General features: G+C 45.2%; 1 protein-coding gene and 1 long non-coding RNA gene across 9 annotated transcripts in view; one reads left to right on the forward strand and one right to left on the reverse strand.

Annotated features, from left to right (window-relative positions):
* Window positions 1-26,262, reverse strand: part of ARAP1 (ArfGAP with RhoGAP domain, ankyrin repeat and PH domain 1) — a 209,480-nt gene that overhangs the window by 81,546 nt on the left and 101,672 nt on the right. For 6 of the 8 annotated variants that reach the window (XM_077298857.1, XM_077298851.1, XM_077298852.1 and 3 more), the window contains 6 exons: window positions 12,566-12,733; window positions 9,393-9,462; window positions 9,029-9,149; window positions 8,760-8,944; window positions 5,034-5,140; window positions 4,607-4,806 (listed from right to left, as the gene is read on the reverse strand). In XM_077298857.1, the coding sequence (XP_077154972.1) occupies window positions 4,607-4,806; window positions 5,034-5,140; window positions 8,760-8,944; window positions 9,029-9,149; window positions 9,393-9,462; window positions 12,566-12,733 (851 nt within the window). The remainder of the gene's footprint in view (window positions 1-4,606; window positions 4,807-5,033; window positions 5,141-8,759; window positions 8,945-9,028; window positions 9,150-9,392; window positions 9,463-12,565; window positions 12,734-26,262) is intronic. The other 2 variants (XM_077298858.1, XM_077298856.1) reach the window with 1 other exon arrangement.
* LOC143817444 (uncharacterized) overlaps window positions 5,055-26,262 on the forward strand; it is a 31,855-nt gene continuing 10,647 nt past the window's right edge. The window contains exon 1 of the long non-coding RNA XR_013224149.1: window positions 5,055-5,181. This is a non-coding gene — a long non-coding RNA (uncharacterized LOC143817444). The remainder of the gene's footprint in view (window positions 5,182-26,262) is intronic.

Raw genomic sequence — 26,262 nt, forward strand, 5'->3', positions numbered from 1 at the left:
AACTACTATAATACTGCTCCTATGTACAAGAATATAACTACTATAATACTGCTCCTATGTACAAGAATATAACTACTTTAATACTGCTCCTATGTGCAATGTGCAGGAATATAACTACCATAATACTGCCCCTATGTACAGGAATATAACTACTATATACTGCTCCTATGTACAAGAATATAACTACTATAATACTGCCCCTGTGTACAAGAATATAACTACTATAATACTGCTCCTATGTACAAGAATATAACTACTATAATACTGCTCCTATGTACAAGAATATAACTACTATAATACTGCCCCTATGTACAAGAATATAACTACTATAATACTGCTCCTATGTACAAGAATATAACTACTATAATACTGCCCCGTATGTACAGGAATATAACTACTATAATATTGCTCCTATGTACAAGAATATAACTACTATAATACTGCCCCCTATGTACAAGAATATAACTACTATAATACTGCCTCCTATGTACAAGAATATAACTACTATAATACTGCTCCTATGTACAAGAATATAACTGCTATAATACTGCTCCTATGTACAAGAATATAACTACTATAATATTGCTCCTATGTACAAGAATATAACTACTATAATACTGCCCCTGTGTACAAGAATATAACTACTATAATACTGCTCCTATGTACAAGAATATAACTACTATAATACTGCTCCTATGTACAAGAATATAACTACTATAATACTGCCCCTATGTACAAGAATATAACTACTATAATACTGCCCCGTATGTACAGGAATATAACTACTATAATATTGCTCCTATGTACAAGAATATAACTACTATAATACTGCCCCCTATGTACAAGAATATAACTACTATAATACTGCCTCCTATGTACAAGAATATAACTACTATAATACTGCTCCTATGTACAAGAATATAACTGCTATAATACTGCTCCTATGTACAAGAATATAACTACTATAATATTGCTCCTATGTACAAGAATATAACTACTATAATACTGCCTCCTATGTACAAGAATATAACTACTATAATACTGCTTCCTATGTAAAGAATATAACTACTATAATACTGCCCCTTATGTACAAGAATATAACTACTATAATACTGCTCCTATGTACAATATAACTACTATAATACTGCTCCCTATGTACAAGAATATAACTACTATAATACTGCTCCTATGTACAAGAATATAACTACTATAATACTGCTCCTATGTACAAGAATATAACTACTATAATACTGCCCCCTATGTACAAGAATATAACTACTATAATACTGCTCCTATGTACAAGAATATAACTACTATAATACTGCTCCTATGTACAAGAATATAACTACTATAATACTGCCCCTATGTACAAGAATATAACTACTATAATACTGCCCCGTATGTACAGGAATATAACTACTATAATACTGCTCCTATGTACAAGAATATAACTACTATAATACTGCCTCCTATGTACAAGAATATAACTACTATAATACTGCTCCTATGTACAAGAATATAACTACTATAATACTGCTCCTATGTACAAGAATATAACTACTATAATACTGCTCCTATGTACAAGAATATAACTACTATAATACAGCTCCTATGTACAAGAATATAACTACTATAATACTGCTCCTATGTACAAGAATATAACTGCTATAATACTGCTCCTATGTACAAGAATATAACTACTATAATACTGCCTCCTATGTACAAGAATATAACTACTATAATACTGCTCCTATGTACAGGAATATAACTACTATAATACTGCCCCCTATGTACAAGACTATAACTACTATAATACTGCCCCCTATGTACAAGACTATAACTACTATAATACTGCCCCCTATGTACAAGGATATAACTACTATAATACCGCTCCTATGTACAAGAATATAACTACTATAATACTGCCTCCTATGTACAAGAATATAACTACTATAATACTGCTTCCTATGTAAAGAATATAACTACTATAATACTGCCCCTTATGTACAAGAATATAACTACTATAATACTGCTCCTATGTACAAGAATATAACTACTATAATACTGCCTCCTATGTACAAGAATATAACTACTATAATACTGCCCCCTATGTACAAGACTATAACTACTATAATACTGCCCCCTATGTACAAGACTATAACTACTATAATACTGCCCCCTATGTACAAGGATATAACTACTATAATACCGCTCCTATGTACAAGAATATAACTACTATAATACTGCCTCCTATGTACAAGAATATAACTACTATAATACTGCTTCCTATGTAAAGAATATAACTACTATAATACTGCCCCTTATGTACAAGAATATAACTGCTATAATACTGCTCCTATGTACAAGAATATAACTACTATAATACTGCCTCCTATGTACAAGAATATAACTACTATAATACTGCTTCCTATGTAAAGAATATAACTACTATAATACTGCTCCTATGTACAAGAATATAACTACTATAATACTGCTCCTATGTACAAGAATATAACTACTATAATACTGCCCCCTATGTACAAGAATATAACTACTATAATACTGCCCCTATGTACAAGAATATAACTACTATAATACTGTCCCTATGTACAAGAATATAACTACTATAATACTGCTCCTATGTACAGAATATAACTACTATAATACTGCCCCTATGTACAAGAATATAACTACTATAATACTGCCCCTATGTACAGGAATATAACTACTATAATACTGCTCCTATGTACAAGAATATAACTACTATAATACTGCCCCTATGTACAAGAATATAACTACTATAATACTGCCTCTATGTACAAGAATATAACTACTATAATACTACCCCTATGTACAAGAATATACCTACTATAATACTGCCTCTATGTACAAGAATATAACTACTATAATACTGCTCCTATGTACAGAATATAACTACTATAATACTGCCCCTATGTACAAGAATATAACTACTATAATACTGCCCCTATGTACAGGAATATAACTACTATAATACTGCTCCTATGTACAAGAATATAACTACTATAATACTGCCCCTATGTACAAGAATATAACTACTATAATACTGCCCCTATGTACAAGAATATAACTACTATAATACTGCCCCTATGTACAAGAATATAACTACTATAATACTGCTCCTATTTACAAGAATATAACTACTATAATACTGCTCCTATGTACAAGAATATAACTACTATAATACTGCCTCCTATGTACAAGAATATAACTACTGTAATACTGCTCCTATGTACAAGAATATAACTACTATAATACTGCTTCCTATGTAAAGAATATAACTACTATAATACTGCTCCTATGTACAAGAATATAACTACTATAATACTGCTCCTATGTACAAGAATATAACTACTATAATACTGCCCCTATGTACAAGAATATAGCTACTATAATACTGCTCCTATGTACAAGAATATAACTACTATAATACTGTCCCTATGTACAAGAATATAACTACTATAATACTGCTCCTATGTACAGAATATAACTACTATAATACTGCCCCTATGTACAAGAATATAACTACTATAATACTGCCCCTATGTACAGGAATATAACTACTATAATACTGCTCCTATGTACAAGAATATAACTACTATAATACTACCCCTATGTACAAGAATATAACTACTATAATACTGCTCCTATGTACAAGAATATAACTACTATAATACTGCCCCTAAGTACAAGAATATAACTACTATAATACTGCCCCTATGTACAAGAATATAACTACTATAATACTGCTCCTATGTACAAGAATATAACTACTATAATACTGCCCCCTATGTACAAGAATATAACTACTATAATACTGCTCCTATGTACAAGAATATAACTACTATAATACTGCTCCTATGTACAAGAATATAACTACTATATTACTGCTCCTATGTACAAGAATATAACTACTATAATAGTGCTCCTATGTACAAGAATATAACTACTATAATACTGTCCCCTATGTACAAGAATATAACTACTATAATACTGCCCCCTATGTACAAGAATATAACTACTATATTACTGCTCCTATGTACAAGAATATAACTACTATAATACTGCCCCCTATGTACAAGAATATAACTACTATAATACTGCTCCTATGTACAGGAATATAACTACTATATTACTGCTCCTATGTACAAGAATATAACTACTATAATACTGCCCCTATATACAATAATATAACTACTATAATACTGCCCCTATGTACAAGAATATAACTACTATAATACTGCCCCTATGTACAAGAATATAACTACTATAATATTGCCCCTATGTACAAGAATATAACTACTATAATACTGCCCCCTATGTACAAGAATATAACTACTATAATACTGCTCCTATGTACAAGAATATAACTACTATAATACTGCTCCTATATACAAGAATATAACTACTATAATACTGCCCCTATGTACAAGAATATAACTACTATAATACTGCCCCTATGTACAAGAATATCACTACTATAATACTGCCACATACTGTACAAGAATATAACTACTATAATACTGCCCCTATAGATCTGAGTGTATCGTTTGTATCACTCTCTCACCTGCGCACTTTTTGCAGATGACCACACAGAGGTTGACCGAGGCCCAGTCGGGTTTGGGACACTTGCAGTCGGCACACAGTGTGTTGGATTCTGCAGACCAGATTTTCTGGGCTACTTCATAGTTGGAGAGAGCGGCAGAGACTGACTGCTTCATGGCTTCGACCCACTCGCTCCTTTCCTGTTCATTATCTGCAATTAAACTGGAGACACCACAGAAGGATTGGAGAGGATAGAGGTGAAGCACAGCGGTACACCTGCGACTGTCATGCGTCTAGACTCCGGCGGTAAGCAATGGTCACAGCGGTGTAAACATCAATGACTGAAAAGAAGCTGCTGAAGAGGAAGTTCTCTTATCTGAGGGTTCAAAGTCTCAGGAAACCACACACACCTACGGCTGGGAGATCCTATCGTGGTCTGGCCTCCTCACCTGAACGTCTTGTATGGTGTCGTCAGGTCAAAGCTCCTCTTGTCCACCTCTTTTACGTTGCCGAGATTCATGTCGATAGAGGTGACCCCAACACCGGACACAAAGTCCTGTAAAAGATCAGAAGACTCACCGCTGAGCAGAGGGAGAGGTAGGTAGAGAGCGGGCGGCATTACAGGGGTAGAGAGCGGGCGGCATTACAGAGGTAGAGGGCGGGCGGCATTACAGAGGTAGAGAGCGGGCGGCATTACAGAGGTAGAGAGCGGGCGGCATTACAGAGGTAAAGGGTGGGCAGCATTACAGAGATAGAGAGAGGGCGGCATTACATAGGTAAAGGGTGGGCGGCATTAAAGAGGTGGAGAGCTGGAGGCATTACATAGGTAGAGAGCGGGCAGCATTACAGAGGTAGAGAGCAGGCGGCATTACAGAGGTAGAGAGGGCGGCATTACAGAGGTAGAGAGCAGGCGGCATTACAGAGATAGAGAGAGGGCGGCATTACAGAGGTAGAGAGCAGGCGGCATTACAGAGGTAGAGAGCGGGCGGCATTACAGAGGTAGAGAGCGGGCGGCATTACAGAGGTGGAGAGCTGGAGGAATTACAGAGGTAGAGAGCGGGCGGCATTACAGAGGTAGAGGGCGGGCGGCATTACAGAGGTAGAGGGCGGGCGGCATTACAGAGGTAGAGAGCGGGCGGCATTACAGAGGTAGAGAGCGGGCGGCATTACAGAGGTAGAGAGCGGGCAGCATCACAGAGGTAGGGAGTGGGTGGCATCACAGAGGTAAGGAGCAGGTGGCATCACAGAGGTAGGGAGCGGGCGGCATTATGATAGCTGTAGTGCAGCAGTAATCTAGCGTTACACAGCAATACACCCCACAAGGCAGAGGCTCCTAGCACGTCACGCCAAAGGCGCACCCCTCAGCACTTCCATTCCTAGACACGGATTTTCACAGCCCTGCTGTTGTGGTCGACATGTTACACAAGTTGGTGTTGTGACATCTTCATGCCAGTCTGCCTCTGTGCACCCACGGCCAAAAGTGCGGCACGGCCTGTGCACTCATCAGCAACGATCTAACAAGGAGAAGGCCATTGTGGCAGAGGGCAGCATTGATTGCGGACATGACTTATCTGGGCACTGAGAGGCACATTATCAGCATAAATGAGTACACCCCAACAGATTGGTCAGAAAACCTTTAGTTTAGTTGATTGCAAACAAAATTTGATATTTTGCACAAAAAAAAAATAATTTTCCTAACAAAATCATTCATGAAAATGTTGCAAAAATTACAAAATTCTAATTAACAAGGATTCACCCACAGATAAGTCTAATTCTTCATTACACGGGAGTCCAGGAGACAGGCAACGATAAGAGGTGATACCCAACAAAGAAAAACCCTGCCCAATAAATGCTGTCAGCAATGGCACCACATGGAAGAGAAATGTCACAAAACCAAGAAGATCAGAAAATGTTTACTTATCAGTCAGATACTGGAGAGAAAGTGATAGAAAATGTAACAAAGATGGAGCTGCAGCAGCTCACAGAGACGTCCAGGGACCATGAACGTCACCACCTACACAGGAGCGTCATCTGACAAGAAGGGGTAAGAAAATCCAGCTCCCTGCAGTTATCTAAAGAAGTAGAAAGGCGAGCCATGGGGCACAATCTGGTGCACACTGTAGAGGAACGTCAGCATGGGGATCCTTCAGGGAGGAAACCGCTCCTAATAAATGCCACCTACAATGTGCTAGGACCCAGGCTGAAAAATATGGAGACACTGGGACTCTGGAGGGATGAGAACAAGAGAAAGGTTTGTGGAACTGATTGCTGCAAAACTGTGAGATAAGGAGCACAAAGACGCCTGGTGCCTCCAGTGAGACCTGGTGGTGGCCGTGACCTTCTATGGGGACCAGGAGCTACTGGTGTCGGGGGAGAATGTCATTGATGGAATCATGAATTCACAGATGTCCTGCTCTATAGTGACAGAAGATGCCGCCATCGCTCCAGACCTTGGGTAGACAAGTACTTTTCCCACATGACAATGATACACAACTCACATCTGCTGCATTGTTTAAGGAAAATAGGTGACATTAACTCAGTGGCCAAGTGTCTCCTGATCTGACAACCGGACACCTATAGGTAGGTCTGGGCAAGCAAGTTGTCATCACTCTCCATCAAACATCCAGGTACTAGAAGAGCTTGTTCTGAATAATGGAGAAAGATCTGTAACACCCCAGGTTCCTGGTTGTTACAGCGGCACTGCTTTCCACACGGGGAGAGAGATGTCATGCTTGGAAGCGAGGAAGGATCCCTTTAACAGGTATTCAGCACATACAATACCGTTCTGACTCCAGGCCAGAAGGGGGAGCTCTACATCAGACTTCAGGGGAGCTGCTCTCTCTGGTCGGGAGGAGGAGTCAGTTGCTAGGCAGTTGGGGAGAGAGGAAGGAAAGCTGGGGCCGTGCAGACGAGTGATTCTGCAGCTCCTGGGAAGGAAAAAGAGAGCAGAGCGACTTGTAAAGAGACTGAGAGGGAAAAGAAGCAAGAGGCGAAGTAAAGAGCTGGAGAGAGAAGCTGCTAGTGAGCTTCCTCCAGGCTGAGTGTGGATACCGGTAGCCGGAAGACCGAGGTTGTGCAGTATTTTATGTCTGACAGCAGAAACCAGCAGACAGCAGATTGCAAGTCACCTGTCCACCATTGACACCCGAGGACACAGTAGTGAATAGAGCCCGAGTCTTGATAGAGATCCTGTAAAAAGGCTCGAGCTACCTGTCGTACGGATATTGTCCTACCAACAAGGGGGACAGAAAGAACGTGAGGACCTTGTGTGAGGCCTAAGGCAGCAAGAGACTACACCACAGCACTAGAGGGAAGGCTTCCAACCCCACCTGTGAGGGGTCTCCAGACTCGCTTCCAAGCCGGCCAGACCAAACCAGTACCTGTGATCCGGTACCCTGGACTGTGCCTGCCTTAACCCTTCATTAAAGAGGTAAAGAGACTGCAACCCTGTGTCTTCCATTTATTTGCCGGCATTCACCATCCCTGCCAAACACACCGGGAGCCCTGGGAACACCGCTTCACCTGTGGGAAGCGACACCATCTTTGCTGCAGCACCATCGCCCCCAGAGGACCCCTTTAAGCAGCGTCAGTCACCTCTGACCGAGAACCACAGGTGGCGTCACAAACTTTCATTATTTCCACAACCCCTTTAAAGTCCGTCCCTATTACTTGGGCGTTCAGGTCCACGGACCGAGTCGCTGCCACCGTGACCACCCCTTTAATTGCGACCAGACCCGGTACCGAGTATCCCCACTGCCCTGACGGGCGTTCCAGATCGATATTGTAATATGTCGCCAACTTGTTCATTCCAGGCCTAGAAGACTCGGTGCCGTCCTTAAAAATCTTTGATGCCATAAAAAAAATGGTAGATGTAGGAGTTTTTGATGTGGGGTGTACTCATTTTTGCATCAAGTAACGTGCACAGAACAGAAGATTTTGTAGTGTGGGTTATATTCTTAACCTTACTTTCATGTTATGGGTTAAAAAAAATGTTCTATGAAACTCAGAATTGTCAAAAATTTTGAAATTATTCTTGTGTTCAATGAGATATTTATTTCAATTTTACTTTTCAAAGGGGGTGTACTCATTTATTCTAAGCATTATAGGTGTTGTAGGTATCATGGTTTGGCGCACTGTTTACCTGGGAACTGTGTGGCCCAGTGCTGAACACTCACCTCTCCGTTCTTGTAGAGGAAGACTTTATCTGAGGCCACCACCACAAACAGCTTAGGCTTACAGCCCTTCATTTCCAAGAGTCCGCACTTGTCCACGTTCTCAGGAAGTGAGGAAGTTCTGGTGGGTCTGTATCTCCTGTCCTCCAGGACCTGCTGGATCGCTTTTATCCAGTCGTTCCTTTCCGCTGTCCAAGGTATATTAATTAGTAGCGCGCAGTGGAGTGGCCCTGCAGTGAGGCCTCCACTCTCGGCCGCATGTATCTACTCACCATCACTCTCTGCTCGAAACACAAAGTTCCGGTTTGACGTTGTGACTTCGAACTTCTGGTCTCCTGTGGAAGCCACCTTGGTTATGCAGCTGATCATAATGAGTCGCTTTGAGTACATGTCCTACAGAAAGAGAACCAAGTGTTTCAACAGTACCTCACATTTACTGGTACCGCGGCCCCAGTGTTGCTTGATGCCCAGGAGGTCGGAACACTACTGACCAAAAAGTGATGGAATACCCTAGTGATAAGGAATCACTTTAAATGGCAGGAATACCCCTCCAACCATTGAGCTTACTAAACTACCAAAAATGGAAAAGATCTAAACCAAGACGAGAAACCAGAAAACTACAAATCGGGGAAGTACCTTGTCGTTGTCAAAGTAGCGAAGATACTCTGCATCCAGCCTCACCCATCGCCTTTGAAAAATGTACGACCTTCGAGAAACAAAACACAGGACGTGTCAAGATGATAATAAACCATCAAGTCCTCTCAGTGACTCTCCTGCATTATCCCAGTCCTCCCAGTGGCTCTCCTACAATATCCCAGTCCCCGCACACAGTCCTCTCAGTGACTCTCCTGCATTATCCCAGTCCTCCCAGTGACTCTCCTACAATATCCCAGTCCCCGCACACAGTCCTCTCAGTGACTCTCCTGTATTATCCCAGTCTCCGCACACAGTCCTCTCAGTGACTCTCCTGAATTATCCCAGTCTCCGCACACAGTCCTCTCAGTGACTCTCCTGCATTATCCCAGTCCTCTCAGTGACTCTCCTGCATTATCCCAGTCTCCGCACACAGTCCTCTCAGTGACTCTCCTGCATTATCCCAGTCCTCTCAGTGACTCTCCTGCATTATCCCAGTCTCCGCACACAGTCCTCTCAGTGACTCTCCTGTATTATCCCAGTCTCCGCACACAGACCTCTCAGTGACTCTCCTGCATTATCCCAGTCTCCGCACACAGTCCTCTCAGTGACTCTCCTACAATATCCCAGTCCCCGCACAGTCCTCTTAGTGACTCTCCTGCATTATCCCAGTCCTCCCAGTGACTCTCCTACAATATCCCAGTCCCCGCACACAGTCCTCTCACTGACTCTCCTGCATTATCCCAGTCCTCCCAGTGACTCTCCTACAATATCCCAGTCCCCGCACACAGTCCTCTCAGTGACTCTCCTGCATTATCCCAGTCCCCTCAGTCACTCTCCTGTATTATCCCAGTCTCCGCACACAGTCCTCTCAGTGACTCTCCTGCATTATCCCAGTCTCCGCACACAGTCCTCTCAGTGACTCTCCTGTATTATCTCAGTCTCCGCACACAGTCCTCTCAGTGACTCTCCTGCATTATCCCAGTCTCCGCACACAGTCCTCTCAGTGACTCTCCTGCATTATCCCAGTCTCCGCACACAGTCCTCTCAGTGACTCTCCTGTATTATCCCAGTCTCCGCACACAGTCCTCTCAGTGACTCTCCTGCATTATCTCAGTCTCTGCACACAGTCCCCTCAGTGACTCTCCTGTATTATCCCAGTCTCCGCACACAGTCCTCTCAGTGACTCTCCTGCATTATCCCAGTCTCCGCACACAGTCCTCTCAGTGACTCTCCTGTATTATCCCAGTCTCCCCACACAGTCCTCTCAGTGACTCTCCTGCATTATCCCAGTCTCCGCACACAGTCCTCTCAGTGACTCTCCTGCATTATCCCAGTCTCCGCAGTCCTCTCAGTGACTATCCTGTATTATCTCAGTCTCCGCACACAGTCCTCTCAGTGACTATCCTGTATTATCCCAGTCTCCCCACACAGTCCTCTCAGTGACTCTCCTGCATTATCTCAGTCTCCACACACAGTCCTCAGTGACTCTCCTACATTATCCCAGTCTCCCCACACAGTCCTCACAGTGACTCTCCTGCATTATCCCAATCTCCGTACACAGTCCTCTCAGTGACTCTCCTGCATTATCCAAGTCTCCACACACAGTCCTCTCAGTGACTCTCCTGTGTTATCCCAGTCTCCGCACACAGTCCTCTCAGTGACTCTCCTGTATTATCCCAGTCTCCCCACACAGTCCTCACAGTGACTCTCCTGCATTATCCCAATCTCCGTACACAGTCCTCTCAGTGACTCTCCTGCATTATCCAAGTCTCCACACACAGTCCTCTCAGTGACTCTCCTGCATTATCCCAGTCTCCGCACACAGTCCTCTCAGTGACTCTCCTGCATTATCCAAGTCTCCACACACAGTCCTCTCAGTGACTCTCCTGCATTATCCCAGTCTCCGCACACAGTCCTCTCAGTGACTCTCCTGCATTATCCAAGTCTCCACACACAGTCCTCTCAGTGACTCTCCTGCATTATCCCAGTCTCCGCACACAGTCCCCTCAGTGACTCTCCTGTATTATCCCAGTCTCCGCACACAATCCTCTCAGTGACTCTCCTGTATTATCCCAGTCTCCGCACAGTCCCCTCAGTGACTCTCCTGTATTATCCCAGTCTCCGCACACAGTCCTCTCAGTGACTCTCCTGTATTATCCCAGTCTCCGCACACAGTCCTCTCAGTGACTCTCCTGTATTATCCCAGTCTCCGCACACAGTCCTCTCAGTGACTCTCCTGTATTATCCCAGTCTCCGCACACAGTCCTCTCAGTGACTCTCCTGCATTATCTCAGTCTCTCCGCACAGTCCTCTCAGTGACTCTCCTGTATTATCTCAGTCTCCGCACACAGTCCTCTCAGTGACTCTCCTGCATTATCCCAGTCTCCGCACACAGTCCTCTCAGTGACTCTCCTGCATTATCCCAGTCTCGTTTGATACAGTGAGCAGTTTTTCCGGAATTAGGGTTGCACAGGGATTTTAAGGAATCTCAGTCTGCACAGAATAGTGTGATACTGCTCCGGTCACACCCTAAAAAAAAGTCATCGGAGATCTGCACCATCCAACAATGAAATACAGAAGAAGCAACACCTAAATGCCAAGCAGCGGTGCAGCCATCTGGCACCTCAGTAAAACCCATCTAACGTTTTTTATTTATTGTATTTCCAGCTTATCAGAAAAAGTAAATGTCCCTGTATATGAAATAAGAGAAGAAATCCTGAACCCCGGACCTTCAGATAATATAATACAAATGTGCTGGTCGCTGGCCCATTTATCCGAGCGCAGCTGCGGCATCTCTTGCTTGGTGGAGGATGCGGGGTGTGGTGATCAGACAGAAATCCCCAGCGGGAAGAAGAATCTCAGCCCTAAACCAAGGAAGGAGGAGGAGGTGTGCAGCTGTAAGGGCGCAGATACAGACAAAATCTGCACGCTCCCATGAAATGTGAACACAAGACTGTCAGGAGGAGGATAAATGAGACTGTTCCCAGGCCGCAGCCCCTGCTTGTTCAGAACCAGGTTCCTATTATCACAGCTGATGGGTTTGTCACACTGTATCACTGTAATATTGGGTCCACGCACTGAGTACTTTTTGCACCACAAATCCACAAGGAATCTGCAGGAATTTAGCGCGGATGTCACCATGTGCGGTGTTAAGGGTTAAATCGCTCACTCACCCCTGCGGAGGGTTCTTGTCCAGCCACCCCGCTTTGATGATTGGGGTCTGCTGTGTAGATGATTCCCCATCATCCATGTCACGGCTTCTTCTCTGTGAGCCGGGGATTCCCAAGGACAGAGGACTGCCGGAGTGGTTTGTGCTCAGGCCGCCATCACTTTGCGTTCTGCTGCAAGACAAAGACCACCATAAATAACCGGGGACAGACATATATACAGAAACCCACAGCAAGGGGACATTCTCCAAGATAAGAGCAACCTACTGACAACCCCCTGGTGAAGGCATCATTGATCTAATATACCACAACCCCACCTTATACTACAGCACCAGCTCATAATGATGGGGGCTTTCCTCTAGAGCTACTAATAATGGGGGGCAATGACCCTGACCCCGGACATTTTATTATAGAGTAGATTTGGGTACAGAGCCGACCTGAGAGGAGGCAGAGATGTCGTCCTACAGCTGTAGATTAATATCAGCAGCTCTGAATACTATGAAGACTGATTTGTCTCATTCACTGACAGCAAGCAGAGATCTCCAAAAAATGAATTATTCACTTATTCTTATACCTTTCCACATACAAATAGAAATGACGCAAAATGACGTATATCAAAGGCCCCAAAAATATCAGTGCAAATAGGGCCCCTCTTGGTGGTGGCCTGCACCTCGCACCCCTGCGCAGTGGAGAGGGTGGGCCCTGTATAAAATCACATCAGCCCTGGAGGACGGGACCACCCTGAGGCTGTATATACCTGCAGGCCCATTACATGTACTATTCCCTATGTGAGGGAGATGTGGGGACATCAAGGGGTTAACCCCGAGAAAAAGAAGACCTGCGATTATTTCCTCATTACAGCTCATGGAAGAAATCCTGACAATGGAGTAAATCCCCAAACAGAGAGATAAGACGCGGACACCTAGTTGTGCGCTCCCCACACGTCCCCGACACTGCAGGATCGCCCTCACTCTGAAGGCACGGTGTCCCATTAGGTAAAAAGTTACTTATAACTCTAAGTAAAGCTGCAGAAAAGTCAATGTGACCTCTGCTGTCTGATGCTCCAATACATCAGACCCCCATCCCCACCAGCAGGGGGCAGACGGCTGCTCCGCGCACCTGTTTACATTCAGTTCAAACTTCCCTTTAAGAAGAACAACAAACAAGTCAGGAATCCAAAATAAGCAACAATGTTACAATGGGAACCACAAACAACACAGTAACTAATCATTTAAAGGGCAAGTAAACATTCACCATTAGGAGCAGCTGATATCAGTCACATTATTACAGTGCAGGGTGATATTAAAGGAGCGGTGATATCACATCTTATTACAGTACAGGGAGATATAAGAGGAGCGGTGATATCACATCTTATTACAGTACAGGGGGATATAAGAGGAGCGGTGATATCACATCTTATTACAGTACAGGGTGATAAGAGGAGCGGTGATATCACATCTTATCACAGTACAGGGGATATAAGAGGAGCGGTGATATCACATCTTATTACAGTACAGGGGGATATAAGAGGAGCGGTGATATCACATCTTATTACAGTACAGGGGGATATAAGAGGAGCGGTGATATCACATCTTATTACAGTACAGGGGATATAAGAGGAGCGGTGATATCACATCTTATTACAGTACAGGGGGATATAAGAGGAGCGGTGATATCACATCTTATTACAGTACAGGGTGATAAGAGGAGCGGTGATATCACATCTTATCACAGTACAGGGGATATAAGAGGAGCGGTGATATCACATCTTATTACAGTACAGGGGGATATAAGAGGAGCGGTGATATCACATCTTATTACAGTACAGGGGGATATAAGAGGAGCGGTGATATCACATCTTATTACAGTACAGGGGATATAAGAGGAGCGGTGATATCACATCTTATTACAGTACAGGGGGATATAAGAGGAGCGGTGATATCACATCTTATTACAGTACAGGGGGATATAAGAGGAGTGGTGGTATCACATCTTATTACAGTACAGGGGGATATAAGAGGAGCGGTGATATCACATCTGATTACAGTACAGGATGATATAAGAGGAGCGGTGATATCACATCTTATTACAGTACAGGGAGATATAAGAGGAGCGGTGATATCACATCTTATTACAGTACAGGGGGATATAAGAGGAGCGGTGATATCACATCTTATTACAGTACAGGGTGATAAGAGGAGCGGTGATATCACATCTTATCACAGTACAGGGGATATAAGAGGAGCGGTGATATCACATCTTATTACAGTACAGGGGGATATAAGAGGAGCGGTGATATCACATCTTATTACAGTACAGGGGGATATAAGAGGAGCGGTGATATCACATCTTATTACAGTACAGGGGATATAAGAGGAGCGGTGATATCACATCTTATTACAGTACAGGGGGATATAAGAGGAGCGGTGATATCACATCTTATTACAGTACAGGGGGATATAAGAGGAGTGGTGGTATCACATCTTATTACAGTACAGGGGGATATAAGAGGAGCGGTGATATCACATCTGATTACAGTACAGGATGATATAAGAGGAGCGGTGATATCACATCTTATTACAGTACAGGGGGATATAAGAGGAGCGGTGATATCACATCTTATTACAGTACAGGGGGATATAAGAGGAGTGGTGGTATCACATCTTATTACAGTACAGGGGGATATAAGAGGAGTGGTGGTATCATATCTTATTACAGTGCAGGGAGATATAAGAGAAGCGGTGATATCACATCTTATTACAGTACAGGGGGACATAAGAGGAGCGGTGATATCACATCTTATTACAGAACAGGGGGATATAAGACGAGCGGTGATATCATCTTATTACAGTACAGGGGGATATAAGAGGAGCGGTGATATCATCTTTATTACAGTACAGGGGTATATAAGAGGAGCGGTGATATCACATCTTATTACAGTACAGGGTGATATAAGAGGAGCGGTGATATCACATCTTATTACAGTACAGGGGGATATAAGAGGAGCGGTGATATCACATCTTATTACAGTACAGGGGGATAAGAGGAGCGGTGATATCACATCTTATTACAGTACAGGGGATATAAGAGGAGCGGTGATATCACATCTTACTTACAGTACAGGGGGATATAAGAGGAGCGGTGATATCACATCTTACTTACAGTACAGGGGGATATAAGAGGAGCGGTGATATCACATCTTATTACAGTACAGGGGGATATAAGAGGAGCGGTGATATCACATCTTATTACAGTACAGGGGGATATAAGAGGAGCGGTGATATCACATCTTATTACAGTACAGGGGGATATAAGAGGAGCGGTGATATCACATCTTATTACAGTACAGGGGGATATAAGAGGAGCGGTGATATCACATCTTATTACAGTACAGGGGGATATAAGAGGAGCGGTGATATCACATCTTATTACAGTACAGGGGGATATAAGAGGAGCGGTGATATCACATCTTATTACAGTACAGGGGGATATAAGAGGAGCGGTGATATCACATCTTTTTACAGTACAGGGCGATATAAGAGGAGCGGTGATATCACATCTTTATTACAGTAAAGGGGGATATAAGAGGAGCGGTAATATCACATCTTATTACAGTACAGGGGGATATAAGAGGAGCGGTGATATCATCTTATTACAGAACAGGGGGATATAAGAGGAGCAGTGATATCACATCTTATTACAGTACAGGGGGATATAAGAGGAGCGTTGATATCACATCTTATTACAGTACAGGGGGATATAAGAGGAGCGGTGATATCACATCTTATTACAGTACAGGGTGATATAAGAGGAGCGGTGGTATCACATCTTATTACAATACAGGGGGATATAAGAGGAGCGGTGATATCACATCTTATTACAATACAGGGGGATATAAGAGGAGCGGTGGTATCACATCTTATTACAATACAGGGGGATATAAGAGGAGCGGTGATATCACATCTTATTACAGTACAGGGGGATATAAGAGGAGCGGTGATATCACATCTTATTACAGTACAGGGGGATATAAGAGGAGCGGTGATATCACATCTTATTACAGTACAGGGGATATAAGAGGAGTGGTGGTATCACATCTTATTACAGTACAGGGGGATATAAGAGGAACGGTGATATCACATCTTATTACAGTACAGGGGGATATAAGAGGAGCGGTGATATCACATCTTATTACAGTACAGGGGGATATAAGAGGAGCGGTGATATCACATCTTATTACAGTACAGGGGATATAAGAGGAGCGGTGATATCACATCTTATTACAGAACAGGGGGATATAAGAGGAGCGGTGATATCACATCTTATTACAGTACAGGGGGATATAAGAGGAGCGGTGATATCACATCTTATTACAGTACAGGGGATATAAGAGGAGCGGTGATATCACAATCTTATTACAGTACAGGATGATATAAGAGGAGCGGTGATATCACATCTTATTACAGTACAGGGGATATAAGAGGAGCGGTGATATCACATCTTATTACAGTACAGGATGATATAAGAGGAGCGGTGATATCACATCTTATTACAGTACAGGGGGGATATAAGAGGAGCGGTGAGATCACATCTTATTACAGTACAGGGGGATATAAGAGGAGCGGTGATATCACATCTTATTACAGTATAGGGGGATATAAGAGGAGCGGTGATATCACATCTTATTACAGTACAGGGGGGATATAAGAGGAGCGGTGATATCACATCTTATTAAAGAACAGGGGGATATAAGAGGAGCGGTGATATCACATCTTATTACAGTACAGGGAGATATAAGAGGAGCGGTGATATCACATCTTATTACAGTACAGGGGGACATAAGAGGAGCGGTGATATCACATCTTATTACAGTACAGGGGGATATAAGAGGAGCGGTGATATCACATCTTATTACAGTACAGGGGATATAAGAGGAGCGGTGATATCACATCTTATTACAGTACAGGGAGATATAAGAGGAGCGGTGATATCACATCTTATTACAGTACAGGGGGACATAAGAGGAGCGGTGATATCACATCTTATTATAATACAGGGGGATATAAGAGGAGCGGTGATATCACATCTTATTACACTACAGGGGATATAAGAGGAGCGGTGATATCACATCTTATTACAGTACAGGGGGATATAAGAGGAGCGGTGATATCACATCTTATTACAGTACAGGGGGATATAAGAGGAGCGGTGATATCACATCTTATTACAGTACAGGGGGATATAAGAGGAGCGGTGATATCACATCTTATTACATTACTGGGGGATATAAGAGGAGCGGTGATATCACATCTTATTACAGTACAGGGGGATATAAGAGGAGCGGTGATATCACATCTTATTACAGTACAGGGGGATATAAGAGGAGCGGTGATATCACATCTTATTACAGTACAGGGGGATATAAGAGGAGCGGTGATATATCCCCCTGTAGTGTAATAAGATGTGATATCACCGCTCCTCTTATATCCCCCTGTACTGTAATAAGATGTGATAAGAGGAGCGGTGATATCACATCTTATTACAGTACAGGGGATATAAGAGGAGCGGTGATATCACATCTTATTACAGTACAGGGGGATATAAATGGAGCGGTGATATCACATCTTATTACAGTACAGGGAGATATCACATCTTATTACAGTACAGGGGGATATAAGAGGAGCGGTGATATCACATCTTATTACAGTACAGGGGAATATATAAGAGGAGCGGTGATATCACATCTTATTATAGTACAGGGGGATATAAGAGGAGTGGTGATATCACATCTTATTACACTACAGGGGATATAAGAGGAGCGGTGATATCACATCTTATTACAGTACAGGGGAATATAAGAGGAGCGGTGATATCACATCTTATTATAGTACAGGGGGATATAAGAGGAGCGGTGATATCACATCTTATTACACTACAGGGGATATAAGAGGAGCGGTGATATCACATCTTATTACAGTACAGGGGGATATAAGAGGAGCGGTGATATCACATCTTATTACAGTACAGGGGAATATAAGAGGAGCGGTGATATCACATCTTATTATAGTACAGGGGGATATAAGAGGAGCGGTGATATCACATCTTATTACACTACAGGGGATATAAGAGGAGCGGTGATATCACATCTTATTACAGTACAGGGGGATATAAGAGGAGCGGTGATATCACATCTTATTACAGTACAGGGGGATATAAGAGGAGCGATGGTATCACATCTTATTACAGTACAGGGGGATATAAGAGGAGCGGTGATATCACATCTTATTACAGTACAGGGGGATATAAGAGGAGCGATGGTATCACATCTTATTACACTACAGGGGATATAAGAGGAGCGGTGATATCACATCTTATTACAGTACAGGGGATATAAGAGGAGCGGTGATATCACATCTTATTACAGTACAGGGGGATATAAGAGGAGCGGTGATATCACATCTTATTACACTACAGGGGATATAAGAGGAGCGGTGATATCACATCTTATTACAGTACAGGGGGATATAAGAGGAGCGGTGAAATCACATCTTATTACAGTACAGGGGGATATAAGAGGAGCGGTGATATCACATCTTATTACATGTATACACCGGCACCATCTCCTCTATATACACCCTGATACATGTATACACTGGCACTATCGTACTCACCACCATCCTCTATATACACCTCTTATTCATGTAACTTCTCCTAAATTTGTCCGTCCTGTTCCTCCAATGACACCTGCACAGGGGAACCTCCGCCATTAACCCTCTAGAATCCACACAGAAAAGTGAAATCCAGAGAACCAGCGACATAAGAAAACTTCCGCTTCTCATATCAACACTATGGAGGGAGGACGGTTAATATTTACTGGAGCAAAGAATGAATGACGGCCAACTGCCACCGGACACCACACTGCAGTGCGCCCGATGGGGGAAGTAGTACTGCGGGGTCCTCTGAACTGCTAGCACATATTGCATGATTAGATACACAGCTCAGCAGTATCACACAGGGTAGGATTAGATACACAGCTCAGCAGTCAGTATCACACAGGACAGGATTAGAAACACAGCTCAGCAGTCAGTATCACACAGGAGAGGATTAGATACACGGCTCAGCAGTCAGTATCACACAGGAGAGGATTAGATACACGACTCAGCAGTCAGTATCACACAGGACAGGATTAGATACATAGCTCACCAGTCAGTATCACATAGGAGAGGATTAGATACACAGCTCAGCAGACAGTATCACACAGGATAGGATTAGATACACAGCTCAGCAGACAGTATCACACAGGAGAGGATTAGATACACGGCTCAGCAGGAGAGGATTTGATACACGGCTCAGCAGTCAGTATCACACAGGAGAGCAGAGGATTAGATACACATCATTAGATACACAGCAGCCCCAGCTCTGTGGTCTCCCCCTTACTGTATATGAGGGGTGATTACCTGTTACCAGTCTGAATCCTTCCTGTTAGTGCGGGGGAGGGGGCAGGTGTGGGGCAGGACAATGGGCAGGTCCCATAGGTGGTGATGGGTGGGTGTGGGGTGGAGGGGGTTCTCCTGTCCCTGCCAGTAAATCTCACATTTCACAATACAGCAGGACAGGGGCAGTGGCATTTTGTATGTTTCTTGCTTTTGTGCTGTGACCCCCTACATGTGAATACTTTTGGGGGCTCACCCCACTGCGGTTGCGGTAAGAGCCAGGAATGTCGTCAGACAATAGTGAGGACGAGGCTCATTCCTGACTTCACTTACATGAATTCTACAGGTACGAGAAGAGTAAACATTAGAAGACGTCTCCTGCCAGGAATCAGGAGGACAGATCCTTAGATACAGCACCGCAGATGTACCCGGATGATGGGGGTGATGGTGGGCACCAGCTGTGTCCGGGACCTCACTCCAATGTCACCAGACTGATTACATCATAGAGTTGTGCACACTGCATACAACAGACACCAGGCGACTTCTCAATCTGCCTGAACTATATCATGACTCCATTCACTGACAACAAGCAGAGAACTTGACGATGGTGAGGAAATCAGCCACAAGAGATATTTGGTTGTGGAACTAAAGAGAGACCCGACCGCCTCACCTCTGCTGCAGTAAGGAATCAGAAAAGAAACAGCCCCACAATCACATTGTTTTCCAAGGCACAAGCTGCTCCCTCCTCTGCTGTGCTGCAGGCTGCTCCCTCCCTCTGCTGTGCAGCAGGCTGCTCCCTCCTCTGCTGTGCTGCAGGCTGCTCCCTCCTCTGCTGTGCTGCAGGCTGCTCCCTCCCCTCTGCTGTGCTGCAGGCTGCTCCCTCCCCTCTGCTGTGCTGCAGGCTGCTCCCTCCCCTCTGCTGTGCTGCAGGCTGCTCCCTCCCTCTGCTGTGCTGCAGGCTGCTCCCTCCCTCTGCTGTGCTGCAGGCTGCTCCCTCCCTCTGCTGTGCTGCAGGCTGCTCCCTCCCCTCTGCTGTGCTGCAGGCTGCTCCCTCCCCTCTGCTGTGCTGCAGGCTGCTCCCTCCCCTCTGCTGTGCTGCAGGCTGCTCCCTCCCTCTGCTGTGCTGCAGGCTGCTCCCTCCCTCTGCTGTGCTGCAGGCTGCTCCCTCCCTCTGCTGTGCTGTAGGCTGCACCCTCCCTCTGCTGTGCTGCAAGCTGCTCCCTCCCTCTGCTGTGAGCAGGCTGCTCCCTCCCTCTGCATCAGGCAGCTCCCTCTTCTGCTGTGCAGCAGGCTGCTTCCTCCCTCTGCTGTGCTGCAGGCTGCTACCTTCCACTGCAGTGCTGCAGGCTGCTCCCTCCCTCTGCTGTGCAACAGGCTACTCCCTTCCCTCTGCTGTGCTGCTTCCTCCCTCTGCTATGCAGCAGGCTGCTCCCTCCCTCTGCTGTGCTGCAGGCTGCTCCCTCCCTTTGCTGCAGGCTGCACCCTCCCTCTGCTGTGCAGCAGGCTGCTCCCTCCCTCTGCTGTGCTGCTTCCTCCCTCTGCTATGCAGCAGGCTGCTCCCTCCCTCTGCTGTGCTGCGGCTGCTCCCTCCCTCTGCTGTGCAGCAGGCTGCTCCCTCCCTCTGCTGTGCAGCAGGCTGCTCCCTCCCTCTACTGTGAGCAGGCTGCTCCCTCCCTTTGCTGCAGGCTGCACCCTCCCTCTGCTGTGCTGCGGCTGCTCCCTCCCTCTGCTGTGCTGCGGCTGCTCCCTCCCTCTGCTGTGCAGCAGGCTGCTCCCTCCCTCTGCTGTGCAGCAGGCTGCTCCCTCCCTCTACTGTCAGCAGGCTGCTCCCTCCCTTTGCTGCAGGCTGCACCCTCCCTCTGCTGTGCTGCGGCTGCTCCCTCCCTCTGCTGTGCTGCGGCTGCTCCCCTCCCTCTGCTGTGCAGCAGGCTGCTCCCTCCCTCTGCTGTGCAGCAGGCTGCTCCCTCCCTCTACTGTGAGCAGGCTGCTCCCTCCCTTTGTGCAGGCTGCACCCTCCCTCTGCTGTGCTGCAGGCTGCACCCTCCCTCTGCAGCAGGTTGCTACCTCCCTCTGCTGTGCTGCGGCTGCTCCCTCCTCTGCTGTGTGACAGGCTGCTGCACTTTGCACATTTCACATAGAAATCAACAATCTTGAACTCCACTCTGACTGCAAAAAAACAGCTTGTAAATATATGAAGATTTATACAGCCACCAGTAGAAGGAGCTCACTACATACAGATTTATACAGCCACCACTAGGGGGAGCTCACTATATGCAGATTATACAGCCACCACTAGGGAAAACTCACTACATACAGAATATACAGCTCCCACTAGTGGGAACGCCCTACATACACATTTCTACACCAGTCACTAGAAGAAGCTCACTACATATAGATTTATATGGCCAAGACTAGGATGACCTCCCTACACACTGGCTTATACAGCCTCCACTAGGGGGATCTCACTACATACAGATTTATACAGCCTCCACTAGGGGGAGCTCACTACATACAGATTTATACAGTCACCACTAGGGGGAGCTCACTACATACAGATTTATACAGTCACCACTAGGGGGATCTCACTACATACAGATTTATACAGCCACCACTAGAGGGAGCTCACTACATACAGAATATACAGCCACCACTAGGAGGAGCTCACTACATACAGATTTATACAGCCACCACTAGGGGGATCTCACTACATACAGATTTATACAGCCTCCACTAGGGGGAGCACACTACATACAGATATATACAGTCACCACTAGAGGGAGTGCAATACATATAGATTTATATAACCACTAGGGTTGATCGAATAGCTTCAGATAACTGCTTAATCAAATAGCTATATCGAAGCTAGCTAGAGAGCTTACCGAATAGCTGCATTGGGAACCCGGATACCTGGAGCGCTCCTGATGATGAGCTGTTTGGCGCTGCAGCTGCATGTGTCATGGCTGTGTGACAGTCACAACACATGCATAGAAAACCCAACAAACAGGCTATCCCTACATGAGTTCTGATTGTCACACAGCCATGTCACATGCAGCTCCGGCGCCGAACAGCTCATCATCAGGAGCAGCTATTTAGTAAGCGCTATAGCTATTCAGATAAGCAGTTATCTGAAGCTAGTCGATCAACCTTAAACGCCACTAAAAGGAACTCCCTACATAAAAAATGATACAGCCACCACTTGGGGGAGATCATGTTACACAGATGTATATAGCCACCACTAGAGTGAGCTCACTACATACAGAATTAGAGGTCACTGCATACAGATTATACAGTTACCACTAGGGGGAGCACACTATATGCAGATTATATAGCCACCACTAGGGGGAGCACACTATATGCAGATTATATAGCCACCACTAGGGGGAGCTCACTACATGCAGATTATACAGCCTCCATTAGGGGGGAGTTCAAGACATACAGATTTAAACAGTCACCACTAGCAGGAGTTCAATACATTCAGATTTATAAAGTCACCACTAAGAAGAGGTCACTACATACAGATTTATATAGCCAGCAATACGGGGAGCTCAATAAGTACAGGTTTATAGAGCCACCACTGGGGAGAGCTCATTACATACGGAAAATATATCCATCACTACATACAGTTTTTTACACCCACCACTTGAGGGAGCTCACTACATACAGATATATATGCAGCACGACTAAGGGGTGCTCACTACAAACCGATTTATACAGTCACCATTAGGGGAAATTCGCTACATAGAGATTTATACAGTCACCAATAGGGGCCTCTCACTACATATAGCCACCAGTATGAAGAGCTCACTATACACAGATTTATACAGCCCCCACTAGGAAGAGCTCACCACATACAGATTTATACAGCCCCCACTAGGGGGAGCGCACTACATATAGATTTATACAGCCCCCACTAGAGGGAGCTCACTACATACAGATTTATACAGCCCCCACTAGGGGGAGCTCACTACATACAGATTTATACGGTCACCACTAGGGGGAGCTCACCACATACAGATTTATACAGCCCCCACTAGGGGGAGCTCACTACATACAGATTTATACAGCCCCCACTAGAGGGAGCTCACTACATACAGATTTATACAGTCACCACTAGGGGGAGCTCACCACATACAGATTTATACAGCCCCCACTAGGGGGAGCTCACTACATACAGATTTATACAGCCCCCACTAGAGGGAGCTCACTACATACAGATTTATACAGCCCCCACTAGAGGGAGCTCACTACATACAGATTTATACAGCCACCACTAGGGGGAGCTCACTACATACAGATTTATACAGCCACCACTAGGGGGAGCTCACTACATACAGATTTATACAGCCACCACTAGGGGGAGCTCACTACATACAGATTTATACAGCCACCACTAGGGGGAGCTCACCACATACAGATTTATACAGTCACCACTAGGGAGAGATCACTATATACAGATTTATACAGTCACCAATAGGAGGGGCTCAATACATACAAATATATATACAGCCACCACTAGGGGGAGCTCACTACGTATAGATTTAGTCACTAGGGATGATCGAGTGTACTTGTTGCTCATGTTTTCCAGAGCACGCTCGGGTGGTCTCAGAGTATTTGTTAGTGTTCGGAGATTTAGTTTCCATGGCTGCAGCTGAATGATTTACTGCTATTAGCCAGGCTGAGTACATGTGGGGGTTGCCTAGCGGTAACTGTATAAATCTTTGTGTAGTGCACCCCCAGTGTTGGATGTATAAATCTGTATGTAGTAAGCAGGCCCTAGTGGTAATTGTATAAATCTGTATCTAGTGCGCTACCTCTAGTGGTGACGGTAGACTGTATAAATATGTAGACAGTGAGCTACCACTAGTGATATGTGTATAAATCTGTATGTAGTGAGCTCCCCCTAGTGGTGGCTGTATAATCTGTATATAGTGAGCTCCCCCTAGTGGTGACTGTATAAATCTGTATATAGTGAGCTCCCCCTAGTGGTAACTGTATAAATCTGTATGTAGTGAGCTCCCTCTGGTGGTGGCTGTATAAATTTGTACATAGTGAGCTCCTCTAGCGGGGAATATACCGTATTTTACGCTTTGTAAGACGCACTTTATTTCCCCCAAATTTGGGGGGGAAATGTGGGTGCGTCTAACAAAGCGGATATACCGCTTACCATTACAGGCTGGGATGAGGGGGTGTCCGCCGCTGCTACCGCCCGCCGCCGCTGTCGCCCGCCGCCGCTGTCACCCGCCGCCACTGCCGGGGTTGTCCGCTGCTGCCCCGGGTGATGCTGGAGGCTCCGGTGCTGCGGGGGGCTCTGGCGACATTTTGTGAAAGACCAGAGCCCCCCGGCAGTTCGTCCATGCGTTCTAGTATGACTAACTCCTGGAAAATGGCCGCCGGAATCTCGGGAGATGAGATTTCAGCACTGAGATCTCATCTCTCGAGATTCCGGCGGCCATTTTCCCGGAGTCAGTCATACAGGAACGCATGGACGAACTGCTGGGGGCTCTGGTCTTTCACAAAATGTTGCCAGAGCCCCCCGCAGCACCGGAGACAGCCCTGGAGACAGCCCTGCAGCACCACAGCCCCCTGTAGCACCAGAGCCCCCTGCAGCACCAGAGCCCCCTGCAGCACCAGAGCCCCCTGCAGCACCAGAGCCCCCTGCAGCACCAGAGCCCCCTGCAGCACCAGAGCCCCCTGCAGCACCCCTCATCCCAGCCTGCAGCACAGCAGCCCCCATGCAGCACCGAAGCCCCCCTGCAGACCCCATCATCCCAGCCTGCAGCAATGCTCCACTCCTGCCTCCAGCAACGACCCTGGGACCCTGATCCACCGCAGCCACAACCCCTGGTAAGCAATAAGACGCATGGATTATAAGAAGCCCCCTCAATTTATTAAAAAAAGTTTTTTTCCTATTTTTCTCCTCAAAATTTGGGGTGCGTCTTATAATCCGGAGCGTCTTACAAAGCGAAAAATACGGTATATGCAGTGAGCTCCCCCTAGTGGTTTTCTTAAATTATTTATTTAAATAAAAATTATGGCATAGGGACCCCTCTTTTCTTGATAACCAACCTTGCTGAAGCTGACAGCTGAGGGTTGCAGCCCGAAACATGGAACACACTAAAGGACAGTGCATTTCCATTAGCAGGTCAAGATGTGGACCGACCTTGTCAGGGTGGGAGTTTGGGTCACAGTTGATGTTAGCCCTGTGCAGGGTTTTATAGGGTGAGATCATGATCCCTCCTGCCGTGCTTGGGAAGCATTAGGATCGATGTA

This window comes from Ranitomeya variabilis, chromosome 3, assembly GCF_051348905.1.
Source record: "Ranitomeya variabilis isolate aRanVar5 chromosome 3, aRanVar5.hap1, whole genome shotgun sequence".
Taxonomy (NCBI): domain Eukaryota; kingdom Metazoa; phylum Chordata; class Amphibia; order Anura; family Dendrobatidae; genus Ranitomeya; species Ranitomeya variabilis.